Source organism: Geotrypetes seraphini, chromosome 5 (genome assembly GCF_902459505.1).
Source record: "Geotrypetes seraphini chromosome 5, aGeoSer1.1, whole genome shotgun sequence".
Classification (NCBI taxonomy): domain Eukaryota; kingdom Metazoa; phylum Chordata; class Amphibia; order Gymnophiona; family Dermophiidae; genus Geotrypetes; species Geotrypetes seraphini.
Window position 1 is genome coordinate 161,569,366 of NC_047088.1, and position 24,959 is coordinate 161,594,324.

The window sequence follows — 24,959 nt, forward strand, 5'->3', positions numbered from 1 at the left end:
GGAGGCCAATGTGTCGCCCACCGAGACCTCTGTGACACTTTCTCCATTGGTAAGTATCAGGTCCAGTATTGCCTGATCCCTTGTCGGTTCCAACACCAGTTGCCTGAGGCTTGCTCCTTTCATAGAGTTTAATAGCCTCCTGCTGCTGCCGGAAGCAGAGGTAAGTGTAACCCAATCCACATCAGGCATGTTGAAGTCACCTAGCAATACTGTGTCCCCACGCAAGGTGATATTTTCTATATCTTCGATTATTTCCATATCCAGGTCATCCTGTTGTCTTGGGGGTCTGTAAATTACGCCAAGATACAAGCATTTGTCCTTCCCTCTGGCCAAATTAACCCAAAGGGATTCCCCAGTATACTGGACATCTGAGATTCTCGTGACCTTAATGTCATCTTTAGTATATAATGCTACACCCCCTCCCTTCCTACCCTCTCTGTCCCGGCGAAGCAAGTTATAACCCGGTATGACCATGTCCCACCCGTGGGAGTCTGTGAGCCAGGTTTCGGATATCGCCACCACATCCAGGTCGGCATTCCTTATTTCTGTTTCCAATTCCAGGATCTTGTTTCCTAAACTGTGTGCGTTGACGTACATAGCCCTCCATGTTATATTTTTGTTATGTCTCAGTGGGGATATTCCTGTTTGAGCTATTTGAACACCTTTAGCATTGTTTGTGTTATTTGTGCTTTCCTGAGGCTCAGAACCACAATGTGTACTCCCCATATACCCAGAACTACAGTGTGTACTCCCCCTAGACCCGGAATTACAATGTGACCCATAAATATGATGTGACTCTACTCCCGACTCAAAAGTGTGTGCACTCACCCCTGACCCAGAATTTCGGTGTCTACTTTCCTCAGCCTCATAAATGTATTGGCATTTTAGTTCGCCTGGTATGTTATTTGTGCCTGTACCCTCCCCCGACTTACCTAGTTTAAAGCCCTGTGGAGTAGGGCCGAAAAGCTAGGGTTACCAGATTCTTGTTCGGAGAAACCCAGATACATAGTCCCACCCCATTCCATCTCTAGTCTGCCCCATTTTGCCTCTAGCCTGCCCCGTTCCACCTCTAGTCCCACCCCATTCTGCCTCTAGTCAGGCCCATGCAAAGCCTTATCTTTGTTTTCCAACCTCTGGGCCGCATCTGGAGGGTCTCTGAGCATGCACAGATGCTTGTGATGTCATCTGTGCATGCTTAGAGGCTCTCCAGACGTGGCTGGGAGGTCGGGGACAAACTACCGTGTTTTGGAAAGTCCATCCGGGCACCCAGGTAGTCCTTTAAAAAGAGGACATGTCCTGGTTTTCCTGGACATCTGGTAACCCTACGAAAAGCACCTCGTAATAGATGTAAATTGCACTTAATTGTATGTTAAGCGCCTACCACTTTGAGGCAGGCATCTACCTGAAAGTAGGCATGATTAGGGGTGGATCGTGGGTGTATTTTGTATGTAGGTACCTGTTTTGGATATAGGCACCTAACTTAGATGCAAGTATTTAGATCAGGAAAACCCTGGCACAAATATGGTACACCTAGAATTTAGGATGCTAGCAAAGCCTAAGACTGCTTATGTGACACTAACCCCCTCTTTTACAAATCTGCACTAGCGGCTACCATGCAGTAACGGCCCCGAAGCCGATAGAGATTTAAATAGCTATGGGGCTGTTGCCGTGCGGCTTTGTAAAAGAGAGGGTAAGTGTGATTCTATATAGTGCGCTAATACTAAAAATCACGATTTTTCAGGTAATTCCCAAAGGCCTATAAGGTATTTAAATGCTAGTCCTAAAGGGAGCAATTTTCTAACTGCCCACAATGATGCATACTCTGGATACTTTTTATTCACTGAATTTATCCCTATTTTCAAAGGGAAAACATGCAAATATTTTCACTGTGAAAATTATTTCCAGAAAACTTCTTGCATGCATTTATAACTGTTCAATTGAGCAGGTAGTCTTTTCTTAAGAAAAACTATGGACCTACCCTGGGAAAATAAAAAGTATGCCCATACACACAAGACAAAGTTTAATTTTTAAAAGCATGATGTATTTGTGCTGCGGCAAGTTAGGGGTCCTGAAATGTAATTGAAGCAGACAGTGTGTAAAGATGAAGTTTTACCTAGGACACCTGATACCCTTTACCAGTTCTGGATATGGATTATTTTTCTGTGTTATTCTTTGCTCAGTTCTACAGTCAAAGTTTTCACTGTTATGTTATGGGTCATCCTGGAATGCACCTCTGCCTCAATCTCTTTTTTAAACTTGAATTGCTATAGTTTTTCTCTGCCTCTGTGTATGCATGTTCCTGCTGCAGTTTAAAAGCCGGCGGGAAGACCGAGAGCGGAAAGGATCTATCCCTTTCCACCATCCAGGAAAAAAGCGGCAGCGCAGAATGGGGGTGCCTTTCCTGTTGCACGAGGATCATTTGGAGGTCTCCCCCACACGTAGCACGTTTTCTTTTGGGAGTTTTTCTGGGATTGGAGAAGACAGGCGTGCCATTGAAAGAGGAGGATGGCAGACTACCATATTAGGTAACTCCGAAACAGGCATCAAAGTGTTGTGCACATTCTACCAAGTATTATTTAAAAGTTTTTCTGGGAACAAAGGTCAAAGGCACTTCTTAAAGAACAAACAGGAGAAGAAAACAGTCCATATTCAGTCACCGTGATCAGGTTTTTTTTTGTATATGGAAGTTAAAAATAAAATCCCAATATTCAGTGCCACTATGCAAATAGTGAGAAGATCTTGAATTTGCAGACAGAGCAATAACTGCTGACATTATCTGGACAGTGGTAATGTTCAGTTTACGCTCCAGATAACTTGAGACAGCCTAAGTATCGTCACTGTCTGTTAATTCCAGGCTGTTTATGCTCTGCTCCAGCACTATAGGGAAAAACCCCAAGACAAAATATCCTTAAAGGACACCAAAATATAAGTTGGGCATGCCCTAGGACATTGCAGGAAAATTAATTCCCTAGACTCCACCAAAAATATATAAACCTCAAATCAAAATTTTTAAGATAAGGCAGTGAGTGGTAATCTCTGCTCAGTGTTTGCTGGCTTTGCTATTTTAAGCACTAGAGCTGCTCTTTGAGTCGCTCTTTAAAGCTTTCAAACTCACGCTGAAGGTGCTCCTTATCTTAAAAATTTAGATTTGAGGTTTATATATATTTTGGTGGAGTCTAGGGAGTTAACTTTCCTGCAATGTCCTAGGGCATGCCCAACTTATATGTTGGTGTCTAGCACTATAGGGAACATTGTGCCTCAAAGTTTAAATCAGGTCTCAAAACCTTCAATTTTCAAAGATGGTTTTGATATCTAGTTCTCAACATTTATCCCTGATTCCAATTCTTTAGACTTGGGGGGGAGGGGCCTGTTTTTTTGTTTTTTATCTCCTCCTCTCCTTTTCCACTCATCTACTTTTCCCCATCTCCTCTTATTTTAATATGATATATCCTCTTATTGTTTTTTTCTCTTTTGTGTCCAATTTGTCCGTTATTGAGTTTTAATAATCTTTGTAAGTTTTCCCTAATTTTATATTTTTGTAAAAATTTGGATGGAAACCGCTTAGGCTTTAATAAGCGGTATATCAAAATATAATAGACTTGAAACTTGGATAGTGCTGGAGCAGTCAGTCATGATTTTCAGTGGCACGATCTAGATAGGATAAAAGTGAGATGGGACAGGTGGTGCCACTAAAAATCATTATTAACCACTCTAGCTCTATGTATATAGTGGTAGAGCAGAGCATGGGATTTATCCAGAAAAATCACTGAATGGACCCAGGTAGTGGCACTTATCCAGAGAGCAGGGGATGTTATCTGGATAAGTATTTTTAAACATTGGACCCTAAGGGATCCTTTTACCTAGCTGCAGTAAGCACTAAGGGCCTGATTCTATAAACAGCACCTAAATCGGTAGGCGCCTAAGGAATCAGCACTTACCGCATGTCAGTCAAAGTTAGAATTGCACCTAGTGGTGCTTAGCTCAAGTTAGATGCCGCTAGGTGTCAGAAACTTAGGCACTTATCTCATTCCATGGCCAAACACTGCCCCTAACTTTTGGGATAAGCACAGTTAGACACGGGTAGGCACCCCAGTCTAGACGCCTTCATGACGCCTAAAGAGTTACATGCCTACCAGAAAATTTTTGTTTGTTTGTTTTTAATTGTTTTTTAATGGTGCTGTTCAATTAATAGTGTCAATTGAACCAATTAAAAAATTAAGTTAGGCGCCTAGATCGGCTAGGCTAGGCTTCTTTTATAGAATCAGGTCCTAATTGTGCTTACTGCAGCAAAAATGGGCTAACCATTGGGTAGGACATGCTCTGGCATCCCATGGCAATTTCTGCATGTGTGCATGCTACCCAAGTACTAAAAAATAAAATTTATTTGTTAGCACTGGTGGAGTGGGTGTGTTTTGTGCTAATCGGTTCATGCAGCTACATTGCTGTGCACTAACTGATCAGTGCGTGGCTAGTGAATGAACCCTTACCACCTAGATAATGGGTTGCGGTAGGGATTCATTAATGGCCACATGCTAATTGGAAAATTAGCACGTGTCCATTAATGGGAAAATAGAAAAATTAGCCATTTTACCCTGGTGGTAAAAATGTCCTTAGTGTGCGGAAATGACCCACTTTAAAGATATGCTAAGACCACTTTTTAATGCAATTTGGTAAAAGAGCCACCTACAACTCTTTTTGTACTTTTTATATATATATATATATATATATAAAATTAGACTAAGTGCTGTAAATATTTGTATGTCAGTATGGATTTCTTTGCACTGCCATCTCACTGCCCACATCCAATGACGTAGTAAGTGGCGGTATCTTCCACCTCCTGCTTCTGCTGGCCTCAACTCCCTTCTGACATCATTTCCTGGTCACAGGAAATGATGTCAGAAGGGAGCCAAGGCCGGCGCAAGTAAGATGTGGAAGATGCTGCTCAAGCCAACAAACATTTCAAGAGGTATGTGAGGGGGGCACGAGCAGCAGGAAAATGTGGAGGGCATACGGCGTGGTGATGCCGAGCACCAATGCCCCAGGCGCCTCCCTCCATCGCTACGCCACAGCCCACAGCATTTATAAAGTGGAAGTGTTAATGGAAGTTCCCAAAGAGCAACTGAGTGGCTGTGTCCAACAATTTCTTTGCTAAATTTAGTCAGTAAATCTCCCACATGGCATGACTTTCTCAGACACATTTTTAATTGAAAATATAAATATTAATCAAACAGGTAAAATTAAACTATTAATTTCAACTTTTTCTTGTTTCATAAAGCTCCTTCTGCCATGCTCTGTTCTAGACATATTCGCCAGTCATGCAGTAAGTAATTAGCTCCCATTCCCTCACATTCTCATCTGCTTAATTTGTCAAAGGAACAAAATTAGACAAATTTCAATAGGGCAGCAATTCTAATCACTCATTCAGTTAGGACAGTGGTAGGCAATTTCAGTCCTCGAAATCCATAGCCAGGTCAGGTTTTCAGGATATCCACAATAAATATGCTTGAGATAGATTTGCATCTCAAGGAGGCAGTGCATACAAATTCATCTCATACCGGAATTGCCTATCCCTGAGTTTGGATAAGAACTATGAACCTGTGACTTATGTGGCTTCTCTTAAACCTGTTCTGCTGTGTATTACATTGCAGTAAGGTTCCTCAACCCAATACTCAGAACACATCCAGCCAGTAAAGTTTTCAGTGGCGTAGTAAGGGGGGGGGCATCTTGGTGAGAGCATTAGCACGTCTCCTCTCTGCCCCCTCCGATCCTTCCCCACCACATATATGCCTTGCCTTCCCCATGTTTCTAACTCTTTGCTGACACGAGTAGCAGCTCCAAACTGCTGCTTGTGCCGGCCTCGACTCTCCCTCTGAAGTCACTTCCTGGTTCCGGGACCAGGAAGTGACACCAGAGGGAGAGCCGAGGCTGGCGCAGGCAGCAGGTTGGAGATGCTGATTTCACCAGCGAAGTTAAAGAGGTACGGGGAAGGGATGCACGTGTGCACAGGGGAGGGAGGGGGGAGGTAGCTGGGGAAGGAGCGGAAGGATGGAGAAGAGGGTATGGCCCCACCGCTCTGGGCATCTCCCACCTTTGCTATGTCACTGACTTTCTCCAATGTATGTAAATCTATCTTTCTTGCATTTTAAGTGTGGACATTTGAAAAATCTGACTGACTGGGTGTGTCCTGAAGTCTTAGTTAAGAACCACTGCATTGAAGGAAGTGAGAAGAAACCATGATTGCATTCAGTCTGCCATGCAGTCCCAGTTAAAAGGGATTTAGAATTGCTGTATTAGCAAATCTGTATCATGACCAGGAGAATGCAACAGATAGACAACATTCTGAATACAATGGCTGCTCAACTTCATCACAACCCAAATTTTCTATTTTAAAAAGATTTTGGTCCTCCTTAACTGTAAGCTGCCCTGCTTTTATCACTGAACCTGCTCAATGGTTTTTTTTAAGTGAAATGTATATTTCTCATATTTACTGTAGGAAAATTTACCAGGCGGGGGAGCTCAGACACAGCTACAGAAATGGAAAGCTTGAGTGCCAGACATTCGCATTCCCATCATACTCTACTTAGTGAAATGCCAGACCACCCCAACAGCCATGGCGAGAACACAGTCAAGGAAGGTGTGTTCACCACAAAAATAAAAAAAATAATAATATTAATAATAATAATAATTTAACAGGGTGATCAAAACTCAGACTTTATTTTTCATCAATGTTATTAGTCAAAACAACTTTTACAAAACCTGTTACAAATCTTTTGCATTATCATTGGAAAATATGTGTTAGCTTACCAAGTACCACCAAATTCCCTGGCTGCTAAGCAAGTCTATAAATATCAGTAAACTCAGAAAAGAGACTGTTTATATAGCAATCTGATCTCTAATGGCAGTATTGCAAGACTACAGCTAGGGATCACCAGTGTCATTTTGAACCCAGCACTGGCAGAGGCAGTGATTGTGAAATGATTGTGAAATGCTCCTGCTCTGGAACCCCTAAATCACTGACAGTGATTGACAGAGGTGGGACTGGGGATGGGGCCTACAGTAAGCAGGGGTCTTTGAAGGTGTCTAGGAGGGGCCTATGGAATCTTTGGAAATGTGCAGAGGGCCTGGAAGTATGGTGGTCTGAAGGGGGAGGAGGAGTACTGTTCTTTTTGTGCAGCTCTAGCCCCTTTAAGATGACATCTGAGAATACCGATCTGTGTGTAAGCAGCTTAGGGCTACTGTTTTTTCCCCAATATATAATGCAATTCGCAAAGGTCAATGCAAACTTATTGATTCAGTTTGCATAATAATGATGGTAAAATAATGCACAATTTTGCTATGTAAGGTACATTAATAGGCAAAAACTGTGCATTAATCCCTAACTAACCCCCTAAATGTTTCTACTTTATCTCTCTTTATTTATTTATTCAATTTTCTATATCATTCTCCCAGGGGAACTCAGAACAGTTTTATATGCATTTATTCAGGTACTCAATCAGTTTCCTCTGTCTGTCCTGGTGGGCTCACAATCTATCTAATGTACCTGGGGCAATGGGGGGATTAAGTGACTTGCCCAGGGTCACAAGGAGCAGCGTGGGTTTGAACCCACAACCTCAGGGTGCAGAGGCTGTAGCTTTAACCACTGCGCCACACTCTCCCCCGTCTTCCACCTTTCTTCCCCAAAAATATACCTTATATACTTGAATATAAACCAACCAGAATATAAACTGAGGCAACCTTTTCCTCATAAAAAGAGGATAGAAAAGTTGACTTGAATATAAACCAATGTATCTATAAATCATATTGCATGATAATTAAAAAATGTAGCCTGGCTTAAGTTACAGATTATTATGGCTGTTAACATCATCTCTTTTTTAATCTTATGAAGATGATCAATTAGGTGAAAACAATGTTGGCACTATGGATGTTAACCTATATAATAGGTTCAAAGGGCAAATGTTCTTGAATGCTTTTCTGGTGTACTTACTATTTTGCTTTGTGCGTTGGGAAAACCTCTGATAGATGGAGTGCATTATCTCTCACTTTTAGGAAGGTCATCTCCAATTTTAATTTGGGAAAGTAAAGTGCCGATGGTAAAGACTAAAATATTTGTCACCGACTTTTACAGTGAGATCCCAGATTTCCACCATCACAGTGGCCACCTTCAACACGACACTAGCCTCTTTCAATGTGGGCTATGCTGACTTCTTCAGTGAGCACATGAGAAAACTCTGCAACCAGGTGCCCATTCCAGAGATGCCCCATGAACCTTTAGCGTGTGCCAATCTCCCAAGAAGCTTGACAGACTCTTGCATCAACTATAGCAGCCTGGAGGACAATGAACACATTGACGGGACAAATAACTTTGTCCATAAAAATGGAACACTGGATCTTTCGGTAATGGAGAAAGTGCATAAAAATGTTTCTGCTGGATTGATGTTATGTATAGACCGGTGGTTTTGGTTTTGGTTTTGGTATAGACCGGTGGTTCCCGGCCCTGTCCTGGAGGAGCACCGGGCCGGTCGGGTTTTCGGGCTAGCCCTGATGGATGTGCATGAGAGAGATTTGCATATGATGGAAGTGATAGGCATGCAGATTTGCTTCATGCATATTCGTTGGGGCTGGCCTGGGGGCCCGGTTGGCCTGGTGTTCCTCCGGGACAGGGTTGGGAGCCACTGGTATAGACACTACTCAGGCAATGGGCCTGATGGGCCGCCGCGGGAGCGGACCGCTGGGCAGGATGGACCTATGGTCTGCCTCAGCGGAGGCAACTTCTTATGTTCTTATGTAAGATACTTTAACACCAAAAAAATTGTTCAAGCCTACAGAAATGGGGCTAAATATTCTTTATTTGCAGAGACCCGACACTGCCAATGTTTCACCCATCGGCCTGCATCAGAGGTCTTTGAAATTGTCTCTTATATGAAGGTGCGCTAGCGTTTTTAGCGCATGCACCAGATTAGCGCGCTAGCCAAAAAACTACCGCCTGCTCAAGAGGAGGCGGCAGCGGCTAGCGCATGCGGCATTTTAGTGCGCGCTATTCGGCGCGTTAAGGCCCTAACGCGCCTTCGTAAAAGGAGCCCATAGAGAAGATGGTCTCAATATGAAATTGATCCATAATACTTGAGCTGAATAAAACACGGTGTCCGTGTTCACCAACCTCCAATTGTTTGTAAAAAATGGTTTGCAAACTGGCAGTGTCGGGTCTCTGAAAATAAAGAATATTTAGTCCCAGCTTTGTAGGCTTGTACATTTTTGGGGTGTTTTTTTGCTTATGTCTGTGTATTTGTTGATCCCTTTCTCTGTGATGTAAGATACTTTAGCAACTCTGCTTACAATGCCTCCTGCTAAAATACCAAGGGCTCCTTTTACGAAGGAGCCCTTAGTGTGCCGTGGCTTGAGAAAGTTTGTGGGACACTGAGCTAGATCCACATTTATAGAAATAACAATAATATTAGGCATATAACTATAAAGCTAGTAAAAAAAATATTAAGTATTACTAGATAAGCCACATTGATTTTTTTTAAAAAGAGCTTTTAACATTTTCCAATTCTTCAATAATTTCTATAGAATATTGTAGCAGAGATTGGGTAGTTCCAAATTGCCACTCGATATGATAGAGAAGCAGAAAACTGTTTCACAGACTTCATCTTATGATTTGTAACATAAAAGTATTTCTTTTCTTTTTTTAAATCTTTATTCATTTTCAAACTTAAAACAGTGCATATAATAAAACATACAGAATATTTAAGAAACAGCACGTACATCTTATAATAAAATATATGAAAATTATTTTCACCCCCTCTCCGATTTTAATATAATTTTTTAAAAAAACCAACCAATATTACATTCATATTTTTAATACAATAATCCCAATATATTGTCTCGCTCCCTCCCCCACACACCCCTCCCTGGATGTGTGAATTATAACCAAAAGTATAGGGAAACACCATTCAATTAGAATTAATAAAATTAGTCAATGGACCCCCCAAATCCGTTTAAACCATTTGTTACCCCCTTGCTCAAAAAAACATTTCTTCATATCTGTGACATAAACCTAACGAGTGCCACCAAAAAGCAAAATTTAAATGGTCACAACTTTTCCAATTTCTTGTAATCATTTGGATGGCTACCCCAGTCATAATACCCAATAATCTATTTTTATGTTTGTCTACTAGAGGAGTAGGAGATAGCAACATCCCACAGATTACCGCATCATATGATAACGGAACCACAGTCTCAGAATCAGATTAATATGTCCCCAAATAGATCTCCAGAAGTTAACATAAAAGTATTTCAAGTTAATTGGTTAAAGTGAACTTTGCTCTCCTACCTTTAACTGGATAGCTAACTGGATAACCTCTGGCTCTAGCTCTGCCACAGCATTATCCGGCTAGTGATGAGATGGTCTGTCAGGATATTCAGTGTCACTGGTTGCATTTATCTGTATAAACATTGTTAAATATCAATCAACCCAACTGATCGCTAAGTTCTAAAGGCTCCTTTTACAAAACTGTGGTAAAATGTGGCCTTAGCATACCTTTATGTGGATCTCTCCTGCTCTCTAAGGCCATTTTTACCACAACTGGAAAATGGCTAATTTTCCATTTTATGAAATAATGGCTGTGTGCTAATGTAGCATTAATATTGCACTACTGATTCAAGAATACTCAACCCAGAACCATCTACATATTTGATCTAACCAGCTTATATCCTGGTATAACCTCATTCGCACAGACTTGTCTATTATTATATGGACAGTCAGAAGCTCGCTTCTCACAGGATCAACTGATCTTGAGAGTTTAAATCGTCATAGGTCCTTCCTTTTTCATATACAGTATATTCTCCCCTTGGTGGTACTATACAAGATTAGTACTAACTGTTTTTGTAAATGAAAACACTGAATATTCAAGATATCAGTAACGCCTATAAAGTTTATAGTATTTGCAAATTCAAAATGAAATGTTGAAAAAACCTAAAAATATATATGCATGAAATACAGAATATACAGTACATAATATATACAGTATGTAAAAATCATACAGCATGTAATATAATCATGCAGTTGATGGTAGAAAATAAAGAGCATCCTAGGATCCACGTTAGGAGAAAGATCTGGATGTCAATGTAGACACTATCCTGAAATCTTCTGCCCAGTGTGTGGCTGTAGAAAAAAAAAAAAAAAAAAAAAAAAAAGCAAACAGGATGCTAGGAGTTATTTGGAAAGGGATGGTAAATAAGACTGAGAATATTATAATGCCTCTCTATCACTCCATGGTGTGTCCTTATCTTGAGTACTGTGCGCAGTTCTGGTCATTGTACCTCAAAAAATATAAAACAAAATTAGAAAAGGTTCAAGAAAGAGTGAGCAAAATGATAAAGGAAATAGAACTCCTTTTGTGCCAAAAATCTGAAACTAAACTAGTTTTCTGTAATAAAAATATTTTTATTTATTTGGATTTTATTAACTGCTTTTTCATGAAGAGATTCAACCCAAGCGGTTTTATAATATATTGAATAGTAATCAGGTACTCTTAAGTAATTTCCTTATATGTCCCAGAAGTCTCACAATCTAACTATGGTAGATCCACATACAGTCAAACCTCGGTTTACGAGTTTTGCAAGATGAGCAAAACATTTGTAAAATTTGTGACTCGTAAACCGAGCTTGACTCGCTATACGAGCATGTCCCAAAGTAAAACATCCTGCATCCCCCTCTCCATACCTTGCAATGCACGCTTTCTGATGCTCTTTCACTTCAGTTTTGCCTTTTAGGGTGTCCAACCTGCTGCCCTGTGCGGCCCGCTCGAGGGCAGTGTGTTTGTTCCGTCTGCCGCCCCTGGATGATTGCCTTCTAGCCAGCTCCCTCCTCCTTGCTGTGTTCGCTCTGGGCCGCGGCGGCAGCTCCTGCATGCCTCCTGCGGCTGGTCCTGAGACATTCCCTCTGATGTTGCAACGTCAGAGGGAGGGCTTCCGAGTCAGCCGCGAGGAACACGTAGGAACTGCTGGCTGCCGCTTTGAACGAGCACTGCGGCAAGAAGGAGAAAGCCGGCATAAAGGTAGGCACCGCAGCGCAGTGAGGGCTTCCGGGTCGGCCATGGGGGGAACATGGGAACTGTTGCCCACATCTTGGAACGAGCACTGCAGCATGAAGGTAGGCACCGCGGCACAGTGAGGGCTTCCGGGTCGGCCGTGGGGGGAACATGGGAACTGTTGCCCGCAGCTTGAAATGAGCACTGCGGCATGAAAGTAGGCACCGCGGCACTGTGAGGAGGATAAAGCCGGCATGAATGTAAGCACTGAACGAAAAAGAAGTTAAAGATGCAAGGCCCCAGTGAGGTTGGTTGGCTGTGGAAAGAGCCCCAGTGCCCCAGTTCTGTTATGTTTATGTCGGTGGCTGGCAGCAGTAGCAAAGAATTGTCCGAGTCTCCATTATATCCTATGGGGAACTCTGCTTTGATAAACGAACGTTTTGGTTTACGAGCATGCTCCTGGAATGGATCATGCTCGTAAACCAAGGTACCACTGTATATAGGAATAACAATGGAAGGCAATGGAGGGTTAAGTAACATGCTCAGAGTCGAGGAGCAGGCTGGGATTAAACTCACAACCTCAGAGTGCTGAGGCAGCAGCAATTCTAACCACTAGGCCACTCCTCTGTAATAGACTATTAGCATAAGTCCAGGGATATGTATGTATGTCTGGCAAATAGGTATATACACTTACTTCAGCTCTAAGGCCAGTATGAGTGCTTGTGCCTTAGCTAGAATTCTATAATAGAAAGTGGGCTATCTTCCTGTACTTTCCTTTATAGAATAGGATCCAACTAGGTGCCTTCTTTAGATGAACTCCAAGTAACAGAATTACCCTCAATGGCCATGATTCTATAAATGACACCTATATAATAGGCGCTGAGGAGCGCGGTGCATAGTGCCTGTCAATCTTCAGTTAGGTGCTGTTAATAGAATCACGCCTAGAGGTGCCTAAAATGGACTTGAGCCTTAGGTACTCCCTATTGATGCCAGGGTTTTCTTGGCCTAAATACCAGTGGCTGTCCATTTTAGATGCCTACATGGAAAACACACCCAAGATCTGCCCATGATCTGTCCTTAACTACATCTGCTTCCTGGCAGGTACCTTGGGCTAGGTGCCTACCCAAAATTGGAGCATCTAATACCCAATTAAGTTTGGAAGCTTTTGTAATATAGCCTCTTCCTTTGTAAACCGCTTCGAACTGTTTGTGGTATTGCGGTATATAAAAATAAAGTTATTATTATTATTAATTTAAGTTGATTATCAAGCCAATTAAATGTGTTATCAATGCCAATTAAGCCTATTAAATAATTAACCCCTTCCTTTACTAACGCGTAGCGCAGGTTTTAGCACCACCAGCAGCGGTAACTACTCGGATGGTAATAGGAATTTTATGAGCGTCGGGGCAGTTACCACCACTGCCGGCGCTAAAACCTGCGCTACGCGTTAGTACAGAAGGGGGTAAGTTAGGCGCTTAGATCAGCACGCCTAACCAAATGTATCTTTTATAGAATTTGGGCATAAATGCATGTCTTTGTTTTCTGCCGTGGTATACGCTCTACAGTGCCATATACACATGGTAGTCCAACCTATAGTTTATAGCACAGAACTGTGTGTTTTTCTGCATGGTGACACTGGTGACAAGGCATTGTTTTCTAGGTGGTTCTGAAGGCTGTTTATCTAGTGCTGAATCATGATATCAGCTCACGCATCTGTGATGTGGCACTGAACATTGTGGAGTGTCTGCTGCAGCTGGGTGTGGTGCCCTGTGTGGAGAAAAGAAAGAAAAGTGAGAACAAGGAGAATGAGTCTGCTTCTGTGTCCGTGTCCGTCTCCGTCTCTGGCTCCGGCTCTGGGGAGAAAAGACAGAGTGAGGGTGCTTTTCAACTCAGGGGGGCTGCCGGTGGCTCAGCCTGTGGCTATGGAGGTCCATCTGTCAGTGGAGCTGGAAATGGTGGAGGAGGAAATGGCGGAGGAGGGGATGGTGGTGGTAGAGGAGGAGGAAGTGGATACTACGATATAAATAATAAAAACTCAGAAAAGGTAAGCCTTAAGAGAATGTGAATTCAAAATTAAATGTTTTATCTTGTTTTATTGCTTCTGGCATAGGAATTTCAGATGTGATAAATGTTTTCTATGTCTCTATCTCTCTATGTCTCTATGGTTGCCTAAACCACGATTTAACTAAAATTGAAAATGTGGCTTGCCAAACTGCTAGAATTCTGTGTAAAGTGCACAACTATGGTTTCAGGGCGATGCATAGCACAGAATCCTTGCTGTTAGAGTTAAATCTTCCTATGCAAAGGTAAGCAGACTATGTTACTGTAGTTTGATATTTCGGCAACATTTGATGCAATCAACCACCCTTTATTATTACTTAAACTGAATGAATTAGGCCTACATGGACTGGTATTAAAATGGTTCAGCATTGCAGGCTTTATCCTGCCTATCTCACAAAGACATCGAATGCTTGAGTATTTGGAATTTCATTGGTAAATGACTACACTTCTCCCTCAGTATTCACGGGGGATGTGGGCGGATCATAGGTGTAATTATGGAAAAAACGTGAATAACTTTTTATACATTATTCGCGGTTTTTTGTAACAGCCAGCGTTTTTACTATTGAAACCGCGAATAACTAGAGACTCTGCAGCTGAAGGTACCTGGTACGTGAGCAGCTCTCTCGATCTTGCTGGTTGGGCTGGCAGGGCTTCGTGCAGGCTCTGCTTCCACGTCATGTCGCAATGAGAGGGAGCGGGGCAGGGGCCTGCGTGAAGGACGCGTCAGTTTTCAAAGCGCTCGGCACTTGTATTTCCTGCACTTTCTTCTTCAGTTCTATGCTGTGAGGGGCGAGAGAGGCTGGAGGAGGAGATGATGCACTTATTGCTGTCAGGTGAGCCCTCTAAAAGGCACTGTTTTTTCTTTAATTGCTCTCAGATTAAGAAAAGGAACTAATCATGATGTAATTTTAGGGGGGTGGAGTCAGCATCAATAAAATCACGAATAAGCGAATCCTCAGATACGGAAACAGTGGATACGGAGGGAGAAGTGTATGCCAAAGTGTACTAGTTTAGCTATTAGCAAAGTAATCCGCCCCCCCTTTTTACTAAACTGCGATAACAGTTATTAGCACAGGGAACCATGCTGAATGCTCCACACCGCTCATAAGAACTCTATGAACGTCGGGAGCCGCGCAGAGCATTCAATGCGGCTCCCTGCGCTAATAACCACTATCGTGGTTTAATAAAAGGGAGGGTATGTTAAATTCCTATTATTTTCTACAATAAAGTTCAGATATTGAAGGTTCATTTAATAAAATACTGATAGCTTTTTTATATAAAATGTCTTTTTATTGATGTATCATTGCTGAGTGTGAAAACATAAAAGTTAAAGCTAAATTACCAAGAAATGTGCTCCATTAAGCAAAAATAATAGCATATTTTAAGAAAAACTGAGCTTTATGTAATCATTGGCTTTAAGTGACCTCAGGATGGGCTTTACAAGATTATTTAAAATTATTTTCTGATCAAGCACAATCAAATTCATGGGGAAAACTTCAGTTCGCACAGTTTTTCCAACTTTAGGTTTTTGTGGACAACCCCTAGTGTATCTTATAGAATACTATGGGCTCCTTTTACTAAGGTGCGCTAGGGATTTAATGCGTGGAATAGCACGCGCTACATTGCCGCACGCGCTAGACCTTAACGCCAGCATTGAGCTGGCATTAGTTCTAGAAGCGTAGCGCACGCTGTAGCGCATGGTAATTTCTTGTGTGCGCTAAAAACACACCTCTAACAAGCCGCCTTAATATTTAGATGCGCGGGAGACAAAACAGTCAGAAAGACGTCTGGAAAGTCAGTTTCAAAAATGCCCACTAAGATGTCCAAGTGCCAGTTTGTGCTGTCTTTTGGACGGCTATCTTTTTTTAAAATGCGCCCCATAACTTCTAATTGATACCAATTATTGGCAGCAATTAAGCCAATTAATCAATGTGCTTGCAAAACCTTAGGTGCCATATGCAGAAATTGGAGGAGCCCTATGTATACATCCTCCTCCAAATTCTGCATATGGCACCTAAGGTTTTGCACGCACATTGGTGCATGTAGCCAATGCATGTGCAGAACTGTGATTAATTGGCTTAATTGGTATCAATTAGAAGTTATGGGGCGCATTTTAAAAAAAGATAGCCGTCCAAAAGACAGCACAAACTGGCACTTGGACATCTTAGTGGGCATTTTTGAAACTGACTTTCCAGACGTCTTTCTGACTGTTTTGTCTCCCGCGCATCTAAATATTAAGGCGGCTTGTTAGAGGTGTGTTTTGGGTGGGCTAAGGAAGGGCTTAGTGCTTTGATGATATGCAGAGATAATCAAACTTTTAATAAAATGTCCAGGGCATCATTTAGACCAGGGGTGTCCAACCTGCGGCCCGAGGGCCACATGCTGCCCTGTGAAGTATTTTGTGCGGCCCCGGTCGAGGGCCATGCAGTGTTTTCCTCTGCTGTCCCCGGGTGTTTACCATCTTGCCGGCTCCCTCCTCTGTCTTGCTGCAGTGTTTGTGCATTTGTGTGGCCCCAGAAACATTTTTTTTGGCCAATGCAGCCCAGGGAAGCCAAAAGGTTAGATACCCCTGATTTAGACGTTTGGAGCTAGGCAAAAGTGGGTGTATCTAAGTGTAGTTGTGTTGATGCTGACTTAATGCTAGTGTTCTATTACAGAATCTTGGTAGCGCCATCATAGAATTGGTTTTCAGCACGTGTTATTGAAGTACCTAACTTGAGGTACCCAGTTATGGAATAATCCTATTTACCTTCAATCAGTATCATACCTCAGCAATTGAACAATGTCTTTTTTGACCGTCAAGTGAGCATTTCTAATCGACTTAGTTTTATTTTCACTCTTCTTCGATAATAAACAGGATGAAACATCTGCAATAAGCACACATAGACTAGCACTTACAATGCTGATTAAAATAGTGAAATCACTAGGTTGTGCCTATGGCTGTGGAGAAGGACACCGAGGGCTCTCTGGAGATCGGCTGAGACATCAGGTATTCTGGACCTAAGAGTGATTGTGTTGGGTGCATGGAAAGAAATGGATTTAACTCATGCTTTTTTTTCAGTTGTACATTGAGATACAGTAAAACTAGGTATTTTCCTTTCCTGGAAGGCTTAAAATCTAATTTTGAATTTTATCTGAGACATCTAAGGTTAGGCGCCAATTGAGCACTCAAGTTATAGAATGCAGCACTTACTGTAAGAGCCTTTACACGGAAAGATGATCCATAACAACAGTTCTGCAAGACTATCATTAGTGCCATTTTGAATTACAATGCTGGCAAGGGCAGGAGCAACTGGGCATCGCTCCTGCCCAGAACACTATCCACTAATAATTCAGATATCATAGCCCCAACTGGGGGGGGGGGGGTAGGTTCAGGGGTTTTGGGCTCAGGGGATCCTCAATGTACGGGTTGCAGATGGAGGACATGTTGGGTTGGGAGATGATTCAGGAGTCACTTTATAGGGGCTGGGCTTGTTGGTGAGGCACATTAGAGAGGTTGGTTTGTTGTTGTTTTTTAAATAATTTATATTCTGCATATCCTACAATTCTATGTGGATTACAGTTATTCAGGTACTCAAGCATTTTTCCTTAACTGTCCAGGCAGGCTCCCACTCTATCTAATCTACCTGGAGCAATGGGGATTAAGTGATTTGCCTAGGGTGACAAGGAGTAGTGTGGGCAATGAACCCACAACCTCAGGATGCCAAGGCTGTAGCTCTAACCACTGCATCACACTCTCCCGGTATGGGCGGGGGGGGGGGAAGGGGGCCTATCATGACCTTTTAATAAGCCGGTCCTTGTTACTCTTTCTTCTAAGCTGAGCGGAAGTCCTCCAACTGCATTGCTGTCAGTAGGGAGGAGAAGAGGGGTAGTGCTTGAATATTATGTTTTCTATCCCTGGAGTCCTGCAGAGTTTGCCTGTCCCTCACTCTTCAAAATGTGATAGTGAAACAACAGCTATCATCGGCAAGATTGTAGGTGGAAGACTCCCGCTCAGCTTAAAGTCTAACCCTACTGTACTGCCATATAGGTGGCACCTGCAGCCATAAGAGCTATTGGGGTGGTAGACAGGTGGGTATAGTAGATTTTAGGGGTGTTTGGGAGGGCTCACCATGACATGCAAGGGAGTTGTGGTGAGATGTTTATGTGGCACCTTTTTTGTGAAGTTCACAGCAGTGCTCTGTAAGGTGCCCCACTACTCTGTTGCCATGTCTAGGTGGTCAATCCATCACTTTGCTTGCCCCTCCCAGGTCCAAAGGTCTTGTTCTAGGCTTTTGTGACTTGGATAATTTTTTGGACAAGAATACGGTATAAAGGTAGATGGCTTGGCGGTCTGGACAATCAAACAGCTGAGCGTAGAAGTAGACGATTTTCCCCCAAAATTTTTTTGATGTATTTTTTGAGAATGGACTTTAGACGCTGTTGACTTTGGGTGACTAGCGCCCTAGGCCCAAAAAGGACTTAGGCGTATTTTTTTATTATGTCTCTCCTGTTTAAATACTTTATTGCACCAATGTATGGAGACCTTTTACTAAGTTGTGGTATGCATTAATGCATGCTTACCATAGGTAAGATTGCACTACTGTGGGCCATAATCAGGTATCCCACAAGGGAGTAAAACCTGTTAATGTGCTAAACGAGGAAGATGAGGGGGGCGATGACCCCATATAACCGGAATGGACATCATAGAAAAGAAACCTAAGAATATGAAAACAAGACAAAGGAGAGATCCAGACAAACAGACCTAAGAAGCCAAAAGGCCGATGCCAAGGAAGAAGTCACCCCAAGGAGCTCACCGGAGGAGCGAACCTGCTCATTTTATGAATTCCTTTGGTATGTGTCACAGTCACCACCAACAGGATTGAATAAATAGGGAAGAGCAGGCAAGAAACATCACTCAAAGAAGTCAGAAAAAAGTGCAGAGTCAGCAATGGACAGGCCAATCAGGAGAAGAATGGGCTGGAACAGAACACTGCAGAATAAAACAAACAAAGCAAAACTATAGCTAACAACAAAAAAAAAGCAAAAGCAAATAAACTAAAGAAGCACACAAATAACAGCAGTCACCGGCGATAGGATTGAATAAATAAAGAGCAGGCAAGAAATGTCACTCACATGAGTCAGAAAAAGGGGCAGAGTCAGCATGGATAGGCCAATCAGGAGAGGTATGGGCTGGAACAGCACAACGAGTCAGAAAAAGGGGCGGAGTCAGCAACAGACAGGCCAATCATTGGGTAGAACATAGGCAATGCTGTGCACTAACTGATTTGCTCAGGATTCAAGCTTAAGCCTTGGCCTCCAAATTCTATAAAGTCCGCCTAAAATTAGGTGCCTTCATTGGTGTGCCTAGCTGATGTAGGTGCCTAACTTAATTGATTAATAGACTAAATTGGTGCCAATAATTGGCAATTAACTCATAATTGATAATAATTAAATGTACCTCACTTGGTAGACGCCTACTTCAAAGTGGGTAGTAAAAAGTGGGCATTGTTAGAGGCAGAACATGGGTGTATTTTTTAGATAGTTGACTATTTTTAACTTAGGCGCCATTGTGCGCCTAACTTAGGCACTAGCATTTAGGTCAAGAAAACCCTGGCATAAATATGGTGCACCTAAAAGTTAGGATGCTTAGTGATGCCTAATGCTGCTTAGGCGGTGCTAAGCACGATTCTGTTCAGCACACTTTTTATAAAATCATGCTTAGCACCACACTAATTGGTGCTGATTTTTTTGGGCAACATATATAGAATTGGGTGCTGACTGCCTACAAAATAAGTGGCAATAAGGACTCACTTGCAAATGGCTATGTGCTAATGAAGAAATTAGTGTATGGTCATTATTGGGAAATAGAAAAATCTACTTTTTACTGATGCCATTAAAAGTGGCCTCAGCACGTGGGGAAGACCTGGTTTGGGGCTCCTTCAGGCCTTTTCTTAGTGCTGCTTGGTTAGGGTTGCCAGATTTTACATTAGTAAAATCCAGACCCTTAGACCCTCCCTCCCAGACCCCCCCATCCCCACCCATTATGCCCCAGTCCTGCCCCTAAACCTACCCTGTATGCAATGTATGGGTAATTGTAACAAACTAAAGTAGAATAGAATTGCTAATCAATGCGATGGATGTGCTTGTTTTTGAGTGCAAACTAACTCGAAACGTGGCTTGATAGTCGACAAGCATGAGGAGACATGATCAAAACATTCAAGATATTGAAGTGAATTGACTTAGTAGAGAAAGAGTGATTTTTCACCCTCTCCAAGGTGAAGAGAACAAGAGGGCACTCGCTAAAGTTAAAAGGGGATAGTTTCTGTACTAACGTAAAGAAGTTCTTCTTCACCCAGAGAGTGGTAGAAATCTGGAACGCTCTTCCAGAGGCTGTTATAGGGGAAATCACCCTCCAGGGATTCAAGAAAAGATTGGATAAGTTCCTGCTGGAACAGAACATACGCAGGTAAGGCTAGACTCAAATAGAGCACTGGTCTTTGACAGATGCGTGAGCAGACTGCTGGACACGATGGACCACTAGTCTGACCCAGCAGCAGCAAATCTTATGTTCTTATGTTCTTATGCTCTAGTCAGGCAATAGGACATCCGTGCATGCGCAGATTCGATGCAATGACATCACGCACACTCGCACGTGTGCATGACATCATCGCGTGGCATCCCTGCATGTGCGGATGCCCTCTTGCCCAGCATAATTTTGGGGGGAAGCTTTTCAAAAGGATGGCATGTCCGAGGAAATCCAGACATATGGTAACCCTATGCTTGGTCAAAGGGCCCCTATATCATCTTCCAACAATTCCTGGCATTCCATATGATAATCCCCGCGTATCTTTTCCTTTGCTACTGCAAGGTGCTGCCAATTTCACTTTGCCTGGGGTTTCTATTCCAGGCTCAGAATTGTCTCACCAAGTTGTACAAATTGGATAAAGCGCAGTTCCGACAGACCATGAGGGACTATGTGAATAAAGATTCCCTCAACAACGTGGTAGATTTCCTGCATGCCTTGCTGGGATTCTGCATGGAGCCAGTTACAGACAGTAAGTTCAAGAAGCATGCATTGAAACTACTCAGGAAGAAGCAGTGGATATTTCTATTTTTGCATTTCTTTTTGTCTCCAAATCTACCTTTCTTAGTTTCTCATTTTAACTCTGTCTTTTTGTATTTCATTTTCTTATGAAGACATTTTAACTACATAGCTGTCATCTATAATGTGCCCCATTTACAATCTTTATCTGGAAGACAACTTTCAGAGGGGTAACCATGAGAAATGAGGGATCTTGGGAACTCACCTTGAGCTTAAAGTGTACCAAGAATTAGGGCTACCGCTAGCTGAGTCCATTGCTTTGAGGATAGTTCAGGTGCTCCCTGCTGTATAAGTGGAAATAGCAAAAATGATAGACACAAGTGATACCTTAATATAGACCCTAGGTTTTCACTAATACCTCAGGTTTTGGGGACATTTCTAATCAATAGGTATGAGAACGATTTACATGCCTACTGCCTTGAATATATGTAAATCTCTCTCATTTATATTAATTAGGGATACCCTTAGAATCTGGTCTTTTGGTGGTTCTTGAGGACTGGAAGTGAATATTACGGATATGGACTAACCAAATTATTGATTAGATTTTGCTTGCACTTTTTTTTCACTAGTAGCACAGGGTGAATTACATTTAAGTATGGTAGATATTTCCCTGTCCCTAGAAGGCTTCCATAGCCCCTCGTACTTAAATCTTTCTCTGCCTAGTTCTATAGCAGTGGTAGTGATTCACAGAGACCATTTGCTGCTAAGCCCAGAGCCTGCTCTTTGCTGCATCCTGCCCTTGCAGAAGTAAGAAGTTAGGTCAGAAGTGGGCAGAGTGCAGCAGAAAGCAGGCTTTGGGCTAGGCAGCACATAGCCTTTGTAAATTGCTTCTGCAGCCAGAGACCTAGGCAAAGAAACAATTTAAGATGGGATACAGGGGGAGCACCAGACCCTGGGGCCAGAGGAAGGGGTTGAGGGAGAGATGGAATGAGATATTTGGACCCGGAGGAGGAGGGGAGGGAGAGAACTATACAGGATAATTGGAGGGAAAGAAGGAAACCAGATGGAGAGATGATGGACTATGGTTATTCAGAGTTTTACTTTCAAATCTTACTCTTCTGTCAATGTAATAGTTCTTGTAACTGAATTTTTCTAGATAAAGCTGGATTTGGAAATAACTTTACAACTATGGATAACAAATCTTCAGCACAAGGTGTGGAAGGCATTATTGTCAGTTCTATGTTTAAGTCCCTCATTACACGCTGTGCCTCCACCACGCATGAGCTGCACAGCCCTGAAAACCTGGTAAGTAGAAGAAATGTGGATTAATATCATTTATTATATTCCCAGACCTGGAGTTCCAGCCACATAGCAGCCAGGAGACATGTGAGTTATTTCCTCACATTTGAAAACAGGAATTTTAAATCTAAAGCTACACCAATGATTTCCATAGAAGCTGCATTTTTGTCAGCCCAATACTCAATACTAAATAGCCAGTCAGGAATTGCTTCTGGCAGCTATATAGTGCTAAGCTGGCTAACTACTGATATTCAGTGAGAAATAGCTGGCTATTTCCCACTGAATATCCCAATCACTGGCTATGTTTTGTGACATAGCCGTTCAGTGCCAATATTCATTGTCTGACTGGCTAAATATAGCGGCCAGATAGATCCACCTAAATAGCAGGTCTGTCTTTGGTCACTATGACTTAGTGGGGGGATGCACAAAGCTCCATCAACCCGCAAAGAAAACGAGATTGGGAGCAATTTTCTCCTCCCAGCAACTGTACCCAATTTTCCTCTATAATATTGTATCGCCTCTTCCCTCGGCCTGTCTGGCCCCCAAAGCGTCAAATCTGTACTACTCTCTCTGGGCAGCTTCCCCATGTCCCTGCATGGGCCTCTTACCTTGTATATCGCCTTGAACCTGTACTGGATAAGTGCAATTCAGAAATTCTGATTAGATTAGATTCTTTTGTTGGGCTATGCTCAGCACAATAGCATGCAAATCACATGCAAGCTAATTGTGTAGAGCAGCCAAGTAAAAGAGGGGAGGAATTGTGCCTGGCTCCTGCTCAGAAGAGCAAAGGGGTAGGCACAGCTCCTCCCCCATCCCTCCTGTCACAGGCTCTGTTTTGTTTTGTTTTGGTTTTTCTCACTACTCATTCTTTCTGCTGCTGCTCTTCCCTGCCAGTTCACCTGATCATGCCAGTGTCTCTCTTCCTTTCTGCCCCCTGCATATCTCTTTAAATGTTTACCGGTGTGAGCAGCATCTTCAACTTGCTGCTCGAGCCACCTCAGCTCCTTTCTGATGTCACATTCTGATCGTGAGACAAGGACATGACGGTTCAAGAGGTACACAGGGGCACTCAAATAGTGGGGGGGTTACATGGCATGGTGATGCTGGGTGTTACCACCCCAGGCACCAACCTCCCTCACTGCACCACTGGCAGCAGGCTTCTGGACGGATTGAAGGGTTTTAATTGGAGGTCAGTGAGAAGCAGGTTGCAATAGTCAAGGCGAGAGATGATGTTATGGATGAGGGTCTTAGCACTGTGCTTAGAAAGGAAGTGTCAATTTTTAGTCATGTTGTAGAGAAAGTAATGCTTTGATTAGTCACCCATCAGCAATCTATCAATCTTTGTATATATATCCCAGTGAAATATCACAGAGAAGCTGTGTAAAGAGACCATCATTGCTTGTTCACAGTCTCACCCACCATTACTGTATAAAATAAGTTTTAACAACATCTACAGCTCCTAAAAAAGGAACAAAAACTACTTATCTTAGTAAGGTGGTACTGTAATCTTTACAGCTACTCCGGGTACAATCTTAATCACCACTGCTGCACAAAATACATGTTCACCGACCCCCCCCCAACCCATGTTTCACCGGTTGGCTTCATCAGGAGGGGTACGGGACAGACAACTTCCTTCCTCCAGCACACAGCACACTCTGGCAGGTTTTGGCAGTCGTTGGATTTGTGAAGAAGGTTGTGAGCTAATGGGACTGGGAGGATGAGTGCATTGTCTACAGAAATAGAGAATGGGGGGAGAAGATAAGTGGGTTTATGATGAAAGATAAAGAGATCCGTCTTGTCCATGTTTAATTTTAGTTGATGGTGAGACATCCAGGTAGTGATGTCAGATAGGCAGGCTGAGACTCAAACTTGAATGTCTGTAAAGATTTCAGGTGTAGAGAGGTAGATCTGTGAGTTGTCATCATAGAGGTGATACTGAAAGCCATGGGAGGAGATTAGAACACCAAGGGAATGTGTAGATGGAAAAAAGAAGTGGTCGCAGGACAGAGACCGACAGTGGGATGGCATCTGAGGAGGTTCCCAGGCGAAAAGAAGAAGCGTACCTTGCCTTAGTGTGCAGACATTACAATCAAAGACATTCAACCAATGAGAAAATCTTTATTCATAAATGTAGTTCCAAGATCTTTATTCATAAATATAGTCTCAAATATAGTCCCAACTAAGATCCAAGTTTTGGCGTAATCACAATGCTGTCATCAGGGGATACTCATATAGGGCTCACAAGCCACAATGAGTAGCTGGTGTGCATGATGTTGAACTGAAGAAAAATCACTCCGTGGACCTGTTCAAAGTATTATATGGATGATATAACAGAGTTCACAGGCTTGCTCAGAATCATGGAGGGGAAAACTGGGGCGAACCCCAGAGGAAAAACCACCTCACAGCCCAATCATCGCATGGACAAGTAAACCAGAGGTTATATCAATTCATATATGTTTTTACGTTGTGAAAAAACTACGGTTTACTATAGCTTATAGTCAAAGAACTTAGGCAAACTTAGCTTGCAGCTTGCGAGTTCCGACATG

The 24,959-nt window shown here is 42.6% G+C and overlaps 1 protein-coding gene across 1 annotated transcript in view; it reads left to right on the forward strand.

Annotated features, from left to right (window-relative positions):
• UNC80 (unc-80 homolog, NALCN channel complex subunit) overlaps positions 1-24,959 on the forward strand; it is a 392,207-nt gene that overhangs the window by 54,400 nt on the left and 312,848 nt on the right. The window contains 9 exon segments of the mRNA XM_033945805.1: positions 2,309-2,525; positions 6,494-6,634; positions 8,126-8,394; positions 13,690-13,848; positions 13,891-14,073; positions 16,948-17,096; positions 20,316-20,325; positions 20,980-21,127; positions 22,271-22,419. Coding sequence (XP_033801696.1) covers positions 2,309-2,525; positions 6,494-6,634; positions 8,126-8,394; positions 13,690-13,848; positions 13,891-14,073; positions 16,948-17,096; positions 20,316-20,325; positions 20,980-21,127; positions 22,271-22,419 — 1,425 coding nt within the window.